Genomic DNA, 18924 nt, shown 5'->3' with positions numbered 1-18924 from the left:
ACTTCTTGACTTCGGGCAGCCCCGTTTCCTCGGCTTGCCTTGCTGTCTGTGAGATGAGTGCAGGGGTTCACTTAGTTGAGCTTGTTCTGTTCCTTTAAAGTCTCAGAGCCTTGACTCACCTTGCTCCTTCAGTCTAGAATGTTTTTCTCTCCCAAGGGCTCCGCTCCAAAAGTCACTTATTATAGGACACTCCCCGACAATCCTTCTGGAGTTCGTCAGCCCTTTTTGCTATTCCCCCAGTAATCCCTGCAAGTACCATTCATATATTCAACAAATATCTGTTGAGCACCTACTACATGCCAGGGCCTGGAGAGTGTATTCTAGGGCCTGGAGAGTGTAGTTCCATGGAACAAACCAGATAAAAATCCTTATCCTTGTGGAATTGATAGTCTAGTGAAAAAAACAGACAATAAGCAGTAATCAAGTAAGAAAATGATATGATATGTTGAAAGGGGAAATAGGAGTGGCGATGGGATTCCACTTTAAGCAGAGAAGTGACAGAGCTTCACTGAGAAGATATGAAAGGATGGGAACGTGAGCCATACAGGATACCTAGGCAGGCAGCAAGTCAGCCATACGTGCCAGGCAGGTTGGGGGGAGAGGGAGAGCGAGGAGGCCATTGTGACTAGAGCAGGGAAATGGGGGTAGAGGTCAGGAAGGTTATGAGTGGCCAGATTCCATCGGCCTTGTAGCCCACTGTAAAAGTTAGAATTTCTACCTTCGGTGAAATGGGAAGGCTTTAGCGGGTTTTCAGTAGAGGAAGTCCATAATGTGTTTTTCGTTTTTTAATCATCTCTCTGGCTGCAACGTGAAGAGACAAGAGAAGAAAAGTGAAATCAAGAAGCTATTGCAATAATCCAGGCGAGACACGATGGTGGTTTGAACCATTGTGGTGGCAGGTGTGTAAGCCATAAAATTAATATTTGTTTAATTCAAGTTGCGGCATTAATTATGGCTTGCAGTGAATGCATCACTAATATGCTTCTGCGGTGGGTTTTTGCAGCCTGGATTTCGGAGAAGGGTAAGGAAGAGGGGAGGAACGGTTTGAGGTTACCAAGGTAACAGAACATCATAGATCTGAAAACCTGAGACGGCTCTAGGCCATTAGGCCTCTGGCGCAGCAATAATTCCGCAGCTGAGACCACCAGCGCTTCCCAAAGACCATGCGCAACAGGCCGGGCTGGGAGCCTATGGAAAGCACGGGACTTTCGCAAAGCGGGACAGGCGCATCCCGGGAATCGTAGTTCTGCGCCCCTGCGCAGGCGCAGTGAGCCCCCCGCCGGTGGGGCTTGCGCGCGCAGCTCCTGCAGGACCAGTTTCTAGAAGCTTGTTGCAGTGGCGTGGGTCATGGCTGCGGGTCCTGACGCAGGTAGTGGTAGCCCCGGGCCCTTATTTTGGGGGCTGCGGCCAGGTCGCCGGCTCCGAGGGCGCACCTTGGGCAGGGTGGGGGCCGAGGGCAGTCTCGCTGTGCACACCCAGCGGCGCAGCTTCTGCGGGAGGTGGGCGCGCTCCTGGATGGAGCGTTCTTCCATCGCTTCCCTGCGCCCATGGTCTTGCAACTTCGCTACTTTGGTATTTTGGGCGGGAAAATTCATTATGTGAGCATGGGGGTAGGGGACTGTCCCGTGTATTACGGGTTGTTAAGCAGCCTTTCTGGCTCCACTCATTAGGTACCCGTAGCATCCCTCCTCCTTAGTCGTGATAGCCAAAATGTCTTCAGACATTGCCAAACGTCCCCTGCGGGGCAAATTCCCCCCCGCACCCCCGTCGTTTGAGAACTTCTTTCTGCCTGCGTCACATTTTCGCAGAGCCTTCATTGTAAGCTCCCTGGAGATCGTGACAGGTGCCTTTCTTAGCCACTGCAGAGTCTCAGGTGTCCAGCGCGGTGCCAGGTACGTGGTGGGCGCCTAATATTTGGCGGAGGAATAAATGACGTCATGCATACTGTGTGGCGGCCTTTGTGCTCGGAGGTGGGTAATTATTGGTATGATAGTTGCAGTTGGAGGACAGTGTCCTCACTTGCTGGAGTGAAGCACATCTCAGACTGTATTGTCATTTCTTCGGTGCTCTGTGAGGGTGGGGGCCCTGTCTGACCGTCCATGCCTGTCTCCTTTGTGTCCCGCTCTCAGGTCATTGTATATGGTCAGTTATTTGTGGAATGAGAAAATGCGTGCAACACAGGCTCTGTGTAGAAGAGTACTTGGGCATCAGAGAAAGCCCATACAAGAGGTGACAGTGGAAAGGAGTCAAGTTTTAATGAGTAAGCTTGGTAGGAGAGGAAAAGAAGGCAGCATTCCAAGTAGAGGGAATGGCTGTAGTGCAAAGGCGGAAGGAGTTAGAGTTTCTGGAAATGGAGAGATACCTTCTTACGGCTGCAGTGTCCATCAGGGGCAGCTAGAGCTGGAGGTGAGGTCATCAGGGCAGGGTTTCTAGACCACCACTTGTAGCTTCAGTGTTTGAATTTTATCTTGAGGCAGTTGGGGAGTGATAGGACCATATCTTGCATATTAGAAGGAATCCTTAGGCTTTGGGGTGAGACTGAATTGAAGAAGGCTGTACTTAGGTAGTTTCAGTAGGAGAGATTCTTATGAAATAAAGCCACCAGAACTTGGTTATTGATTTTTTGAGAACTTTGAGAGTCAAATATGAAGTCAGGTTTCTCAGTTGAGCAGCTGGTGGGAAATTGTGTGGCCATTCATTGAGAGAGGGCAGGAGTGGAATAGGTTTGGATCCTCTTGTAGCAGTGAGCCTTTTCTGATATGTTTTGCTGATGAGGAATATTTAGTCAGAAGAAACTGTTTTCTTGGAGGGTACCTTTAATTACCCTCAAGTAACTTCTCAGCTTCTCACCTACAGAGAAAATTATTCTTTTAATACAGTAGGGCAGTTCTAGGCCTCTGAGAATGTGTGTGTGTGTGTGTATCAGAACCAAACTAAGAACAGTGTTTTTTAGGAGTCACAATTTGTTTCATTTATTTCATAACTTATATTTCTTGACAGTTTCTGCAAGACCATAACGTGGATCCTTGGAACACTTGATATTTTGCTGGAGAGTGCCTTTTGGTGGCCTGTGTTGACACTCAAAGTCTAAAGGGGACTGAATTCCTCCTGGTGATACACATTGCAAGCCGGAGTAGCCTGAACGAGATGACAGCCATCTCCCCAGATCCTCACACTTTGGTCTCAAGTGAACAGAACAAGGTGCTAAGAATGGAGACCCCTGGGGATCAAGAAGCTCTCCTAAGAGGAGACACTGCTGACCCAGAGTTTTTCAGACAGAGGTTCAGGTGGTTTTGTTACTCCGAAGAGGCTGGACCCAGAAAAGCCCTGAATCAACTGTGGGAGCTCTGCACTCAGTGGCTGAGACCAGACATCCACACGAAACAACAGATTCTCGAGCTTTTGGTGTTTGAGCAATTCCTGACCGTTTTGCCAGGGGAGATTAAGATTTGGGTCAGGTCACAACATCCTGAGAGTAGCGAGGAAGTGGTGACCCTAGTGGAGGAGTTGACCCAAGTGCTTGAAGAAAAGGAAGGTGAGATTAATAGATGGAGGGAGGAAGTGGGAGAGATCTCCTCAAGATATGAAACTAAACTCCCTAAAAGAGCACTTTCATTTAATAAGTGATTCTTGCTCAAGCCACTGTGCAAGGACTATGAAGAAAACACATTACTACATAAAACAGATGTGTTATTTCATTTTAATATACCTTATAAATATTTCAAAGATTATTATGAAAACTAAATACATTAAAACAGTGGGTATATGGAATGAATGAAATCAGATTTTGTGAGCTTATAAATTGAAAGGATATTTTATGAGGTGGGGGGGAAGCTTGGATTTTAATAGGAAACTGTATCTTTGGCTGTCCTCTGTGTCTTCAAAGCGTAGGGAAAACTTTTTTTCTGTTTTTTCTGACCTTTTCCTCCAGAGTAACATATATAATAATTTCTAGTCTGAGGAGCTCATTTAAAAGGTTGGACTGTTTTTTCCCCCCCTTCCTAGATATGATCTCTCAAGATTCTGTTATTTCCCAAGAGGAGAACGCTGACGAAGATAAAACAGTTTCTGTTCCTCCAAATACTGAGTCCCAGGTAAGCTTCCTTTCACTGGTTTTCATTCATTCATTTTTTTTTAACTGGAAAGTTTCATTCTTTTTAAGTTAATTTGTTAATTGAGGTCTGATTGACTTACAACATTGTATTAGTTTCAGGTGTACGATGTAATGATTCGATATTTGTATATATCGTGAAATAACCACCACAGTAAGTCTAGTTAACATACATCACCATATATGGTTACAGGTTTTCATTCTTAAGTAGATACTCACTGAGTTCCTCCTGGCTGGTATAAAGATGCTAGAATAATTAAGACAGTCTCCTTTTCCTCACAGTCTTCACGTTCTTAGAGCTCATTCTTCATATGCTATTTTACTTCAGTTACCAGAATTGATCATGTCTGACTCTAATAAAAACAAAAATATTTATTAAAATTCAACGGTTATTCCTGATAAAATTGGTCAGGTGGAAATAGAATTATACTTCCTGAACACGATAAGAAAATTCTCCACGTGGATAATGTTGGAAAATTAAAAGCAGTCCTCACAATAAACAGTAAGAAGATAAGGATGTCTTACCTTACTGCTATTAATGAGTATTTTCTGAGTATTCTAGCCAATACAGTGCTAGAAGAAGGAAATGAGGTAAGTACAGATATGAAAGAAGCAAGTGTATATTACTTACAGATAATGTACTCTTTTTGGAAAACCTCAGAGAATCAACCGAACATGTACTGAAACTCATACAATAGCTGAGAAAAGTAGCTGGTTACAAATCAGTAAGTTTCCTGTATACCAATAATTATCAGTCAGGAAAAAAATTCTTATTCACAATGGTAAATAATAGTGCTCTGGTAGGCTGATAATGGCCCCCTGAAATATGTCCACTTCCTAATCCCTGGAACCTGAGAATGTTACTTTATTTGGAAGAAAGGTCTTTGCAGATGTGATAAAATAGGGATTTGAAATGAGGAAATAACTCTGGATTATATGGGTGGGCCCTAAATGCCATCACAAGTGTACTTAGAGAGCTTGAACACAGGAACAGGAGAAAGGGACATGGCGATTGGAGTGATAAGGCTGCAAACCAAGGAACACCACGGAATGCTGACAGCCAAGGAAGCTGGAAGAGGCAAGGAATGGATTCTCCCTCAGAGCCTCTGAAGGGCGTGCAGTTCCCGCAACACCTGGATTTCAGACTTCTGGCCTCCAGAATTTGGGAGGATAAATTTCTGTTGTCTTAAGCCACCAGAGTTGTGGTAATTTGTTATAGGAACCACAGGAAGCTTCTCCAAGTGGTAATAGTCACTCTGCTGTACTGCCTCTCAAAATGTCATGCTGTAGAGGATGCTATGGAAAGTGTGTTTTAATGATTAATTGTGCTCATTTGTAATTTGGAGTAATTGTAAGTGTGAGTTTGTCATTGAACACAGATCCTTGTTTGATTGTGATAGAAAATAATTGCTATTTAGAGCCAGCTAGAAATTACAGTTTAGAATATAGTCACTGATGTTACTCTTACATGTTTAATTATTGCTTGTAGAGCTTACATTAATTCTGCAGATTCTGGGTTTGGGAATGTAATTTGTATCGTTCATTTAATATTTTCTGTTAATCCTAGAAATCAGTGTGTTAGGGTGAATTTGATCAGTGTTAGACATTCCAGAGAATCCTTGTACAGCATTTCACACCAGGAACTAAATGGCAAAGGCAGGGATTGTTTCATAATCTTGTGTCACTTGTAATAGATGTATAACAGCCACCTTGAAGTTTGCTTTGGAATTCTCAAAAACTTGAATACCATCAAAACTAGTACTTTATATCCTAACTACTTCTCTGAATTCTTAGGATCTGTTTGGGAATAACCCAATGCAAAAAGGCTGTCTTTGGTGTTCTAGGAATCCATGACACTCAAGGATGTAGCTGTGACCTTTTCCAGAGGAGAGTGGAGGGCACTGGAGCCTTCTCAGAAGGAGATATATAAGGAAGTGCTGCTGGAGAACTATAGGAACCTAGAATTTCTGGGTAAAGACATCTTCTCATAATCTAGCATCTAAGCTGGGTATCTTTTTGTCCATTCTTATTGAAAGATAAGTGCTATTAACTGTTTTGGCTGGGTTTACAGGGGTGATGTGACTAATCCTAAAAATGGGTCCTAAAAATGTACTTTCCTACAATGTTTTCTCCAAGAAAGAGTCTTTGCTTCATTGAGCTGAAAATGTTGAGCATCATTTTGCTGTTGCCAAGGCCATACCTTCCCCGATGTTCTCCTCAAATGCCAGTATTGAAGTCTCTTTGGCAGCATCTTTTCTTCCCTGGAGAACCAGAAGCTGTGAATGTTGGAATGTCTTTGTTCTAGGCAAAAACAGCCATTTTCTATTCTTTTCTCTATGAGCAGGCTTTCCAGTTTCCAAGTTAGATTTGGTTTCCCAGCTAAAGTGGGCTGGACTACCACGGCTGCTGCAAAAACAAGCCTCAAGAGGCTCCAGACCAGGTGAGTTGGTGAAAAGTGGAGGAGGAAATTGAAGTAGTTGCTTTACCAAACCATTTGGAGGAATTTTGGAAATGTTGGGTGGGCTAGGTGCTAACATAGATGATTAGAATATCCACCTTGCCTTCCTGGAATGTTCATTTTAACAGGGGAGACTGTTAGTTTGGGTCCTCGAGAAGCAGGTGCCCGGATACAATTAGCCAGGTCAGAGACTTACTGGGGAGAATTCCAGGGAAGGAAAGCAGGGAGGGGACTGGAAGAGGCTGGGATTGCTGTTCAGAGCATGATGCAGGTCTGACACCTGTGACGAGAGAGGGAAGGAGGGAAGGCTGGGTAGGACGAATCTTAGAATGAAGTGCAGGTTGAGGAAGTCTTGGCAAAGCCAAAAAAGAATCTTCCCGCCAAGAGTTACCTATCACAGTCGTATGCCTCACGGAAATGGGCCTAGTATCCCTGCCATACTTGTCATTGACTGGGAGCACCCATGGGAAAGTGGCCTTGGTGTGATGCTGTGGTGGTCATTGAGCAGCAGCGGGGGGCTGTTGGGTAAGCACCCCAGAGGAGGAGTTCTTGAGAGGCACGTTCCCATGGATGCCATAGATGCAGACATCAGAACTAAACGTGTTGGTAATGGGATGTATGTCATAACGATGGCATGTGTAAGGAGTGGTGGGAAGATACAGGAGCAAGGGCTTAATTAACAATTGAATTGAGTCTTGGAGAAGAAATAGTTCGTTCAATGGACAGCATGTATAGTATAATCAATTTGTTAAAAGGAAAAAAATGTACACATACATGTATATATTTAAATGTATAGATACATATGGGATTTACTGTCTGGAGAACATTCATGTTAACCCTGGTTATCATTGAGGGATTACATTTTTTCTTTATTCTTCTCTTCCTTACACTTTAATAATAAACATATTAAGTTTGTATTTTTAAAAATTAAACTATTACTTATATATCAATACCTTGGTTTAAGGAAAAAACCAATAATTTACTTTGCTCTATTCCATCTTATTAACCATTTATTTTAGTCAACCTATTGGCTGTTTCCAGCATAGTTACACAAATAAAGGACGGCAGTTGTCTTTTTATGTTTAAGTACATTGGGGAGAGTTATTTTGAAAATGGATTCTAAAAATGTTTTGAGTAAAATCTAGCAGCATTGGTATAAATACTGCCTCTCCCCGCAAGATGCTTATGTAAAAGAAGTATCATGTAGATGTACAACTTATTTAAAAAGTCATTTACAACGGAATGGAGAAAAAGGTTTTGACAAAGCCAGAATCAAGGGCTATGATTTATAAAAAGCTCGTGCAAATCAGTAATGAACACTGAGTATGTTAGAAAAATGATCAAAGAACTTCAGCAGATAGCAAACCAAAATAACTGACAAAAATAAAATTTAAATAGCTGTTAACATGAAAAAAGTGTTCGAAATCACTGGTCAACAATGTAATTTACATTTAAGGAACAGTACTATTTATTATGAATCAAATTTGCAAAGGTTTAGAGAAAAAGCATTTAACCATAGATGAGTAGTCAGGTACTTATCATCATGTATTATGTGGTGATAGAATTTTTCTACCCTTTGGTTCAGTGATTCCACTTTTATGACTCAGTTCTGAGGAAATATTAATCATTTGATAAACATGCCATAAGGAAATAACTAAATAGTAATATATTGATATGAGGGATTATTATGTGATTAAAATCGTGAAGAATCAACCAATGAGATGGGAACGGATTATGAATAAAAAAAAAGTAACCCTACATATTATACATAGATATTCTATTCTACAATGTTCAGAAAAATTTCCAGAAGAAAAAACACAGAATTTTTAATAATGGTTAACTTCTGGGTAATAGGATTTCATGTCTTATTTTATTTCTTTATTTTTTGAAAAGCACTCGTTAGCATTTAATGAACCTCCCTCCATGTAGCTTCAGGCTGCCAGGACAGTGCCCCCCCCCCCCCCCCCCCCCGCTCCCTGCCAATCTTCTCAGCTCTTCTGCTGAAGAATTTGGCCTTCAGAATGACAGGCTGCTTTAGGAGCTCTCTCTTCCCCAGAACTTTGTAGTAGCCCGATTGCTCCACATTAGTGATAGAAGCAGCTCCAGTCTTGTTTTTGGCAGCATTTAGCGTATCTGCTCACTGACCAAGGTCCACAGTTTATCCAAGTTGACATTGGGGCAGAAGCTCTAGTTCCTTGCTAAGTGGTAATGCCTTGTACCAACTTTCCCAGAGTAACCCTGGGTGATATTTGTTGAAATTGACCCTGTGGTGACATGTGTCACCAGCATTACCCTGGACTCCCAGATGCTTCTGGTGTTTGCTGATGCGGTCATGACTGTGGCTCATGTGGCCCCCTAAGCTTCCAGGTCTTTCTTAGTCTGGATGGAATGTTGGTGACTGTCAAGTCTTGAGAGCCATCCAGGGTTTCGTATTTTATAGTTATCTGGTTAAAAAAACGGTCTTATGAAAGTGACACTAGAATCTCATAACTAAGAGCCAGGATGAATGATGTGGTTAATAAAGGAATTCAGGGTTCTGAGAGGAGCACAGATCTCAAGAGGGTGGTGTTGGAGATTGTGGGACTCGTACCCTAGGCCCTATCAGATTTCTGTGTTTGTGATAGTGAAGGTGCACAGGGATTGAATTCTAGGCAGTATGAAGTATTAAGATGCGGTCGTGTAGTAGGGACACTAAATGGATGCCTGGTTAGAGTATTCATAAAGTTGGTAGGGCCAGATTGTTGTAACCTTTGAAAGTCTAGCATAGGTGTTGTTGAATATCTGTGATGTGATTAACATTGTCTATAAACTTAGTGCTATTTGGCTGCTTTGAGGAGAGGCAGTATGGTATAAGGGTCAAAAGTGTGGGCTTTGGTGTCAGACTGGGTTAAAAATCTGGCTCTACCACTTATAGTACATGTGACCTTGGGAAAGCTGCTTACACTCTTTCTGCCTAGTTGTCACATCCATAAAACAGGGATAATAATAGGACCTACTTCATAGAGTTATTGTGAAAATAAAGTGAAATACAAGTAAAGTGTTTGGTATGGGACCTGGCATTTGGTAATTATTCAGTAAATGATTACACTATCATTATTATTTGGAAGGAGAATAGATTGGATGGTAAGAGGAATAAGTTTGAACCTATTATAGAAATTTGAAATGAGGGCGAGAACTTGCATCTCTAACTATAAAGCACAAACCTTTCATCTTCCTCAGTATTTTTCCTAAGCTCTAAGTTTCCCCAGTTCCCTCATGTCACTTTTCCCTTCCCTGTTTTATGAGACTCTGAGAATTATCCACACCCTGTTCCTTACAGTCTCTACTGTCTCTATTCCTATTTTAGTCCCAAATGCAGCAGCTTCCTTTATTGCAAACAGGAAATATTCTATTTGTTATTTCTTTTAGAGTGTGAACTTAGCGGTGAATTGAAGGAATCTGGCGGAAATCAAGATGTTCTTATGGAAGAATCGACTTTAGATAAAATAATAGAAAGGTATCTAATGAGTGGTGATTGTGACTTGACAGGAGAATCCTGGAAACATTATGGCAGACTAGAGGAGTGTCGTAGTGATAGGGAACATTCACAAGTAGCAATCACACAAAAGAAAACTCATGGGAGAGGCAATAAGGGTGAGGAATTTGACTCAGAAAAGAGCCCTTTTGGAAATAACTTCAAACCACCTTCAGACCTAATTAAACATCTCAGAGTCTACTTAAGGAAGAAATCTCGGAGGTATAACGAAGGCAAGAAACCCTTCAGTTTTCATTCAGACCTTGTCCCAAACCGCAAGGAACACAGTGGAGAAAAACCACGAAAATGTAATGAAGGCAGGAAAGCCTTAAGTCACTCTTCATCTCTGACTGAACATCAGAAACATCAGAAAATCCATTTGGGGGAAAAGTCCCAGAAGTGCAGTAACTGTGGGGTAGCCTTTACTCAAAACTCATCCCTTAGTAAGAGAAAAAACTCCTCTGCATGCGAAAAATGTTGGAAAGATTTAGGTCAAGATGCAGCCATAGATAAAGACGAGGGAACTGAGACTGGAGAAAAAACCCATAAATGCAGCAAATGTGGAAAAGCCTTTGGCTATAGTGCCTCACTGACCAAACATAGGAGAATTCACACTGGGGAGAAACCCTATATGTGCAATGAGTGTGGAAAAGCCTTCAGTGACAGCTCATCACTCACACCACACCACCGAACCCACAGTGGAGAAAAGCCCTTTAAGTGTGATGATTGTGGAAAATCTTTCACCCTGAGTGCCCACCTCATTAAACATCAGAGAGTTCACACTGGAGAGAAACCCTATAAATGTAAAGAATGTGGGAGGCCCTTCAGTGACAGTTCATCTCTTATTCAGCATCAGCGAATTCATACTGGAGAAAAACCCTACACGTGTAACAACTGTGGAAAATCCTTCAGTCATAGCTCATCCCTTTCCAAACATCAGAGAATTCATACCGGAGAGAAACCCTATAAGTGTGGTGAGTGCGGGAAAGCCTTCAGACAGAATTCTTGCCTTACCCGACATCAGAGGATTCATACTGGAGAAAAGCCGTATTTGTGTAATGATTGTGGGATGACTTTTAGCCATTTTACGTCTGTGATTTATCATCAGAGACTTCATTCAGGAGAAAAACCTTACAAGTGTACCCAGTGTGAGAAAGCCTTCCCTACCCATTCGCTCCTTAGCCGTCATCAGAGAATTCATACGGGCGTAAAGCCGTATAAATGTAAGGACTGTGGGAAATCCTTCAGTCAGAGTTCATCTCTTAACGAACATCATCGAATTCATACTGGAGAGAAACCCTATGAATGTAACTACTGTGGAGCAACCTTTAGTCGAAGCTCAATCCTTGTAGAACACCTGAAAATTCATACCGGAAGGAGAGAATACGAATGCAACGAATGCGAGAAGACGTTCAAAAGTAATTCTGGCCTCATCAGGCATCGGGGATTTCATTCTGCAGAGTAATTCTTGGAAATATAGTAAGGTGGGGGGTGGGATTTAGTCACAGTTGTCCCTTATCAAAAATCTGGGGTGTAAACTACCACAACATTGATTACTAGGAAATTTAGTCACAATTGTCCCTTATTAAAAACAGGGGGTGTAAACTACCACAGCATTGGTTAGTAGGAAATTTAGTCACATTAGTCCCTCATTAAAAACCTGGGGTGTAAACTGGTGCAGCATTGATTAGTAGCTGCAACTTTGATGGGTTGGCAGCTAGGAAAAAGATACTTTTTGTAATTCACCCCTCTTTGCAAGGATGTCACCTTTCAGTAGATAGTGATTCGGGTTGGTTAAGTCACATGAAAAGAAAAGAAAGTAGTATGAGATGTGAAATTCTGAAAAGCCAAATGTGAATTTAAAAAGCAGGAGAGGGGTGCACAGGGCCCATCTTACTAACCTCTTCAGATTTTCTTCTCTCCTAGCTTCCAATTTCACTACCATGTAGTTTTATAGAAAGAGGACCTGACTGTAGTCAGGTAATCTGGGTTCTGTCCCAGTTTGCTGACCGACTTCCTGTATAACCTTGGAGAAATCATTTGACCTTTCTGAATTTTAGTTTCTTTACTGGTAAAGTGAGGGGTGGGACTAATGATTTCTGAGGTTTCTTTCTTTGGTACTTCTTGTACCTTCTGAAGCTGTGGGAATAAGTTAAACATTTTTGATTCTTTGGCATTTTCAAGTTTCCCTAGTAGAAAATAACTCATTTAAGCTACTGAACTTCTGGCTTAGTGACAACACAGTATGCTTTTTGAATACTTGATGCCAGAATTGCTTAAATGCTGTGCACAGGAACAAGTCAATAGAGCTCAAACAAGTTTGCCTTCAGGGAATGTTTTGATTGGACAAAGCACCCCAACCTGTTTTTCCTCTAGACTTTGGCCGTGGGAATTGGGAATCTCTGTGGCATGCTCCTGGGCTGTCTCAGCCATGAGAGTAACAGTCCTAGAAAATAGGTGAGGGGTTGGGGGGGGGGGTAAACAGGTACTGAAAACAGCTATTTTGGATGAATTGTCTTTTGCAAAATAGAATTCTATTTTTTAAAAAGTTTGCCTATACTAAGTACAGCTTCTTGTAATCTAAATGCAAACATTCTGTATGGCAAAGGTCACAAGCTAAGATTGGGCCCTTTTACATGTTTTAGTTGGCTTGTATGGTAAGGTGGTTGTGTGTGTGTGTGTGTATGTGTGTAATTAATTGTCATCATTTAAAAATTAGGAAATTTCATACCCACCCAAAAAGAGTCTTGTTTTGAAAAATTATAAGGGCTGACAGTACTGGGCCCATATTTCAGTGGGGGCAGTCAGCTGGTTTCGGGTGTCAGCTTTTTTCAGGTAGCAGCTGCTACCATTAGATGGGGAATCTATTCTCGTACTTGCAAAGTTATCTCATTTATGTAGCTTGACTTGCCCACCATAGGAAACTGACATTATGATCCCCTACCATCTGGAGAATACATATCCTAAAATCTAAAGGGACTCCACTGATAGTAAAATTCAAGAAAATAATGTAGAAATGATACAGAATAAATTTTCAGTTAAGTTTTCTGTTATGAAATTAGACCTCACAGGAATAGACTATACAGATGTTAGTGGGTTGTGTCTTATGAATGTCGGTGGAGTCTGAATAATAATTTCTAACTGTGAAAAAGGAACTGAAAACCCTGGGTCAGTTAGGTTTGGGTCTCAGGTCATAGGGTTCTAGAGGAGCCCCACTGACTCAGCAGTGGTGCAAAGTTCCTAAAGTTGAAATTCGAGGCAGCTCTTATAGAAAGAGAACGAAACGGGTAAACTTTCGGCTTCTGGAAGTGAAGAGATGCTTAATGCTCATCTGAGATTCAGCAATATTTGCTGTGATTTAATGGGTTTAGTTCGCAATGCTACTTCTGGATGATGTTTTTGGCTTCTTCCTTGTGCACCACCCCACAGTAGTTCAGGTGTTGCTGTGGGATAAATTAGTCTAGTTATTGCTAAGTGGACCAGCTGGAGACATTCTAGTCATGAAAGGAATATGGCTTATCAGAATTATTCACCCTGGCTTAGGTTTTTTCCTGAAAGGATAGAAACCTTGGTATTTTTTCTGGAAAGATATAATCTATAGAGAGAATTAAATACGTAAAAATCTTGAGAAGAGGCTTGTTCCAGGATGTTTACTTGTTACATACTCCAGCATTCACAAGAGGAAGTTTTATATAAATACCAGTTGGGAATCTGGAACATAACCCCCCCCCCCTTTTTCTTTACTGTGTTATTGAGGTATAAATTATACATTGTAAAAGTCATTAAAATGTATAATTCAGTGAGTTTTAGCCAACTCACTGAATTGTACAGTTGGCGCCACAATCTGATTTTAGAATATTTTATCATCTTGATAAGATCCCTCACACCCATTTAGAGTAATCCCATCCCCGCCCTGATCCTAGGCAACCATTAATCAGTCTACTCTGTCTCCTTACGGTTGCTATTTCTGGACATTTTATTTAAATGTAAACATATGTGGTCGTCTTCAGTTTTTCATTAACTGGTTTCTGAGTTCATCCGTGTGGTTTTCTGAATTCATCTGTGAGGTAGCATATTGGTACTTTAATCCTTTTTATTGTCAAATATTATCTGATTGTATGGATGTGCCATATTTTGTCCATTCACCAGTTGAAGGACATTTGGGTTGTTTCCATTTTCTGGCTGTGAAAAATAATGCTGCTTTGAACATTAGCGTGCAAGTCTTTGTGTGGACATAATGTTTTCATTTTTCTTAGATGCCTGAGTGGAGTTGCTGGGTTATATGGTGAATTTTAGTTCAACTTTTTAAGATGTTGCCAAGTTGTTTTCCAAAGTGACTATGTCATTTTACATTCTGAACTTGAGTGTATGAGGGTTCCTGATGAAATTACATCCTCACCAACCCTCGTTATTGTTTGTATTTTTTATTATAGCTAACCTAGTGATTGAAGTGGTATCTCTTTGTGGATAATGATATTGAGAATCTTTTCATGTGTTCTTTAGCTATTGATGTACCTCCTTTGGTGAAATGTGTTGTCCACACGTTATTTTTATTATTAACTTGCAGTTCTTTTTATTCTACCTATAAGTCCTTTATCCAGTATGAACTTTCTAAATACCATGTACTAGCCACAGAAGACAACCTCAAATCCTGCTGTACAATATTCATCAAAAGTTTGGCTTCAGTAACTGCTTACATAAAATTGCCTAAAGGATATTTAGCCTGGCCTATTATCTAAATATTTAAATTCATTTTTGGGGTTATATCAGACCATCAAAAGATTTTATACTTCTTTGGATTCCTTATAGAATTGCTTTTATTAACCTGTTTTACTTTATGCTTTTTATCTATGACATATTTTACTTGAAAATGAAGAACTTGCATTTAAAAATGTTTCCACATAATGAGTTTCTATTGAAGAAATTTCTTTTCGGTCTCAGGACAAGACAAGGCTTCTCCTTTGAGTTAATTCACTTTTATTTACTTATTTTAGAGTTCATTTTTAAATTTATTTTTAATTTATTTTTGGCTGCATTGGGTCTTTGTTGCTGTGTGTGGGCTTTCTCTAGTTGTGGCGAGCGGGGGCTACTCTTTGTTGTAGTGCACGGGCTTCTCATTGTGGTGGCTTATCTTGCTGCAGAGCACGGGCTCTAGGCACACGGGCTTCAGTAGTTGTGGCTTGCAGGCTCTAGAGCACAGGCTCAGTAGTTGTAGCGCACGGGCTTAGTTGCTCTGCAGCATGTGGGATCTTCCCGGACCAGGGCTTGAACCTGTGTCCCCTGCGTTGGGTGGATTCTTAACCACTCTGCCACCAGGGAAGTCCCTAGAGTTTTTTTTTAATGTGGTAGAATATACATAACATAAAATTGACCATTTTAATTCTTTTTGGGTGTACACTTCAGTGGCATTAAGTACATTCACACTGTTGTGCAATCATTCCCACTATTCATCTCCAGAACTTTTTTTTTGGCCACACCGTGTGGCATGTGGGATCTTAGTTCCCTGACCAGGGATCGAACCCATGGCCCCTGCAGTGGAAGAATGGAGTCTTAACCACTGGACCGCCAGGGAAGTCCCTCCAGAACTTTTCCATCATCCCTAATTGAAACTTAGTCGTTAACCATTAACTCCCCATTCTCTCCTCCCCCAAGCCCCTGGTAACCACTATTTGACTTTTTTTTCATTTGTCTATGATTTTGACTATTTTAGGCACTTCGTATAAATGGAATCATTCAGTACTTGTCCTTTTGTGTCTGGCTTGTTTGACTTAGCATGGTGTTTTTAAGGTTCATGTTGTATCGTGTCAGAATTTCATTTTTTTTCATTATTTTAACGCTGAGTAATATTCTGTTGTAAGTATATACCACATGATTTGTGCATTCATTTTTCAATGGGCGTTTAGGTTATTGCCATCATTTTGGCTCTTGTTAATAACACTGCTATGAACAGTGGTGTGCAAATACTGTTTGAGTCCCTGTGTTCAGTTCTTTGAGATACATACCTAGAAGTGGAATTGCTGGATGCCCTCAAGGTTCATCCATGTCATGGCGTACAACAGGATTTCCTTCTTTTTTAAGGATGAATAATATTCTATTGTATGTAGATACCACATTTTCTTTATCCATTCATCCATCAATACACATTTAGGTTGCTTCTATCTTGGCTATTGTGAAAAATGCTGCAGTGAACATGGGTTTGCAAATATATCTTCGAGATCTATTTTCAGTCTTCTGTGTATATACTCAGAAGCGAGATTGCTGAATCATGATAATTCTATTTTTAATTTTGTAAGGAACTTCCATGCTGTTTTCTACTGCAGCTGCACCCATTTCACATTCCTACCAGCAGTGCTCAAAGGGTTCCTGTTTCTCCACATCCTTGCAACACTTAACTATTTTCTGTGTTTTGATAGTGGCCATCCTAACGGGTATGAGATGATATCTTGTGGTTTTGCTTTGCATTCCCCTGATGATTAGTGATGTTGAACATTTTTTCATATACTCATTAGACATTTCTATGTCTTCTCTAGAGACATGTCTGTTCAAGTCTTTTGTCTCTTTTTTCAATGAAAAATTACATTTCTTATTCCATTCCTTTTCACTGCTTTGATTTTCTTTGCTATGTAGAAGTTTTTGTGTTTGATGTAGTCCTATTTGCTTGTTTTTGCTTTGTTTTGCTTGTGTTTTTGGTGTCATAGACAAGAAATCATTGCCAGATCCTATGTCATGAAGTTTTCCTCCTATATTTTCTTTCAGGAGTTTTATCGCTTCAGGTCTTAATATTTAGGTCTTTAATCCATTTTGAGTTAATTGTTGTGTGTGGTATAAGGGTCCGTCTTCATTCTTTTGTCTGTGGGTGTCAAGTTTTCCACGCACCGTTTGTTGAGGAGATTATCCTTTCCACATTGTGTAGTCTTTGTACCCTTGTTGAAAATCATTTGGCCATATGCACTGGTGTGTTTCTGGGTTCTCTGTTCCATTGGTCTGTATGTCTTTATGCCAGTACCATGCTGTTTTAATTACTGTAGCTTTGTAGTATGTTTTGAAATCAGGACATGTGAGGCCTCCAGCGTTTTTCTTCTTTCTTGAGATTGTTTTGGCTATTTGGGGTCCTTTAAGATTCCATATGAATTTGGGGATGGTTGCTTGTGTTTCTGTGAAAGACCACTTGGGGTAGTATAAATATTTTAACAATATTAAGTTTTCAAGTCCGTAAACATGGTATGTCTTTCCATTCATTTGTGTCAACTTTTCTTTCAGCAGTGTTTTGTAGTTTCCAGTGTACAAGTCTTTTACTTCTTTGGTTAAGTTTATTCCTAAGTAATTTATTCTTTTTGATGATAGTGTAAATAGAATTGTTTTCTTAATTTCCTTTCTGGATCATTCACTGTTAGGGTTTAGAAATGCAACTGATTTTTGAATTTTGATTTTATATTGTGTAACTTTGCTGTATTTGCTTATTAGTTCAACAGTTTTGTGTGTGTGTGTGTGTGTATGTGTGTGTGTAATGTTTAGGGTTTTCAACACATAAGATCATGTCATCTGTGAAAAGAGATAATATTACTTCTTTCTTCCTAAGCTGGATGGCTTTTAATTCATTATCTTGTGTGATTGCTCTGGCTAGGACCCAAGTACTGTGTTGAATAGAAGTGACTAAAGTGGGTATCCTTGTCTTATTCTTGATATTGGAGGAAAAGGTTTCAGTTTTTCACTGTTAAGTATGATGTTAGCCGTGATCTTTTCATTAATGAACTTTATTATGATAAACAGATTTGCTAGATATAGAATCCTCAACCAACAGTTTTTTTTCTTTATGCACTTTGAATAAATCAACCCACAGACTTCTGGTCTCCAAGGTCTCTGAGAAGAAATAAGATAGTTTCATTGAGGATCCCTTTTATACAATGAGTTACTTCCTCTTGTTGCTTTCAAGGTTCTTTGTCTTTGGATTTTGACAATTTGATTATAGTTTGTCTAGATTTGTGTATCTTTGTGTTTACAGGCATACCTTGGATATAGTGTGGGTTTACTTCCAGACCGCTGCAGTAAAACAAATGTTGCCTAAATTGGATTGCACAAATTTTTTGGTTTCCCAGTGCATATAAAAGTTATGTTCAGGGCTTCCCTGGTGGCGCAGTGGTTGAGAGTCCGCCTTCCAATGCAGGGGACATGGGTTCGTGCCCCGGTCCGGGAAGATCCCACATGCCGCGGAGCGGCCGCGCCCGTGAGCCATGGCCGCTGAGCCTGCACATCCGGAGCCTGTTGCTCCACAATGGGAGAGGCCACAACAGTGAGAGGCCCACATATCGCAAAAAAAGAAAAGTTATGTTCACACTCTACTGTAGTCTGTTAATTGTGCAATACCATTATGTCTAAAAAACCGATGTGCATACCTTAATTAAAAAATAGTTTATTGCTAAAAAAAATGCATCTGAGCCTTTAGCAAGTCACAGTCCTTTTGCTGGTGGAGGGTCTTGCCTCATTGATGGCTGCTGACTGATCAGGGTGGTGGTTGCTGAGTTGGGGTCGCTGGGGCAATTTCTTAAAATAAGACAACATTGAAGTTTGCTGTATTGGTTGACTCTTCTTTTCATGAACAATTTCTCAGTAGCTCTCAGTGCTGTTTGATAACATTTTACTCACACCAGAACTTCTTTCAAAATTGGAGGGAATTCCCTGGTGGCGCAGAGGTTAAGGATCGGCCTGCCAAGGCAGGGGACGTGGGTTCGAGCCCTGGTCCGGGAGGATCCCACATGCCACGGAGCAACTAAGCCCGTGTGCCACAACTACTGAACCCGCTCGCCTAGAGTCCGTGCTCCACAACAAGGGAAGCCACTGCAA

General features: G+C 40.8%; 1 protein-coding gene across 2 annotated transcripts; it reads left to right on the top strand.

Annotated features, from left to right (window-relative positions):
- Positions 1 to 1282: 1282 nt before the first annotated feature.
- Positions 1283 to 18892, top strand: ZNF483 (zinc finger protein 483). Of its 2 annotated transcripts, none has more exons than XM_067743663.1 (6): positions 1283 to 1369; positions 3001 to 3201; positions 4006 to 4094; positions 5956 to 6082; positions 6456 to 6551; positions 9978 to 18892. In XM_067743663.1, exons 3-6 carry the CDS (start codon positions 4008 to 4010, stop codon positions 11546 to 11548), a joined length of 1881 nt encoding a protein of 626 aa, XP_067599764.1. In that variant the 5' UTR covers positions 1283 to 1369; positions 3001 to 3201; positions 4006 to 4007; the 3' UTR covers positions 11549 to 18892. The 2 variants fall into 2 exon arrangements, with proteins under 2 accessions (XP_067599764.1, XP_067599763.1); XM_067743662.1 differs by having other exon boundaries at positions 3001 to 3535.
- Positions 18893 to 18924: the final 32 nt, after the last annotated feature.

This window comes from Pseudorca crassidens, chromosome 7 (assembly GCF_039906515.1).
Source record: "Pseudorca crassidens isolate mPseCra1 chromosome 7, mPseCra1.hap1, whole genome shotgun sequence".
NCBI classification, from domain to species: domain Eukaryota; kingdom Metazoa; phylum Chordata; class Mammalia; order Artiodactyla; family Delphinidae; genus Pseudorca; species Pseudorca crassidens.
This window is presented reverse-complemented; position numbering and strand designations above follow the sequence as displayed.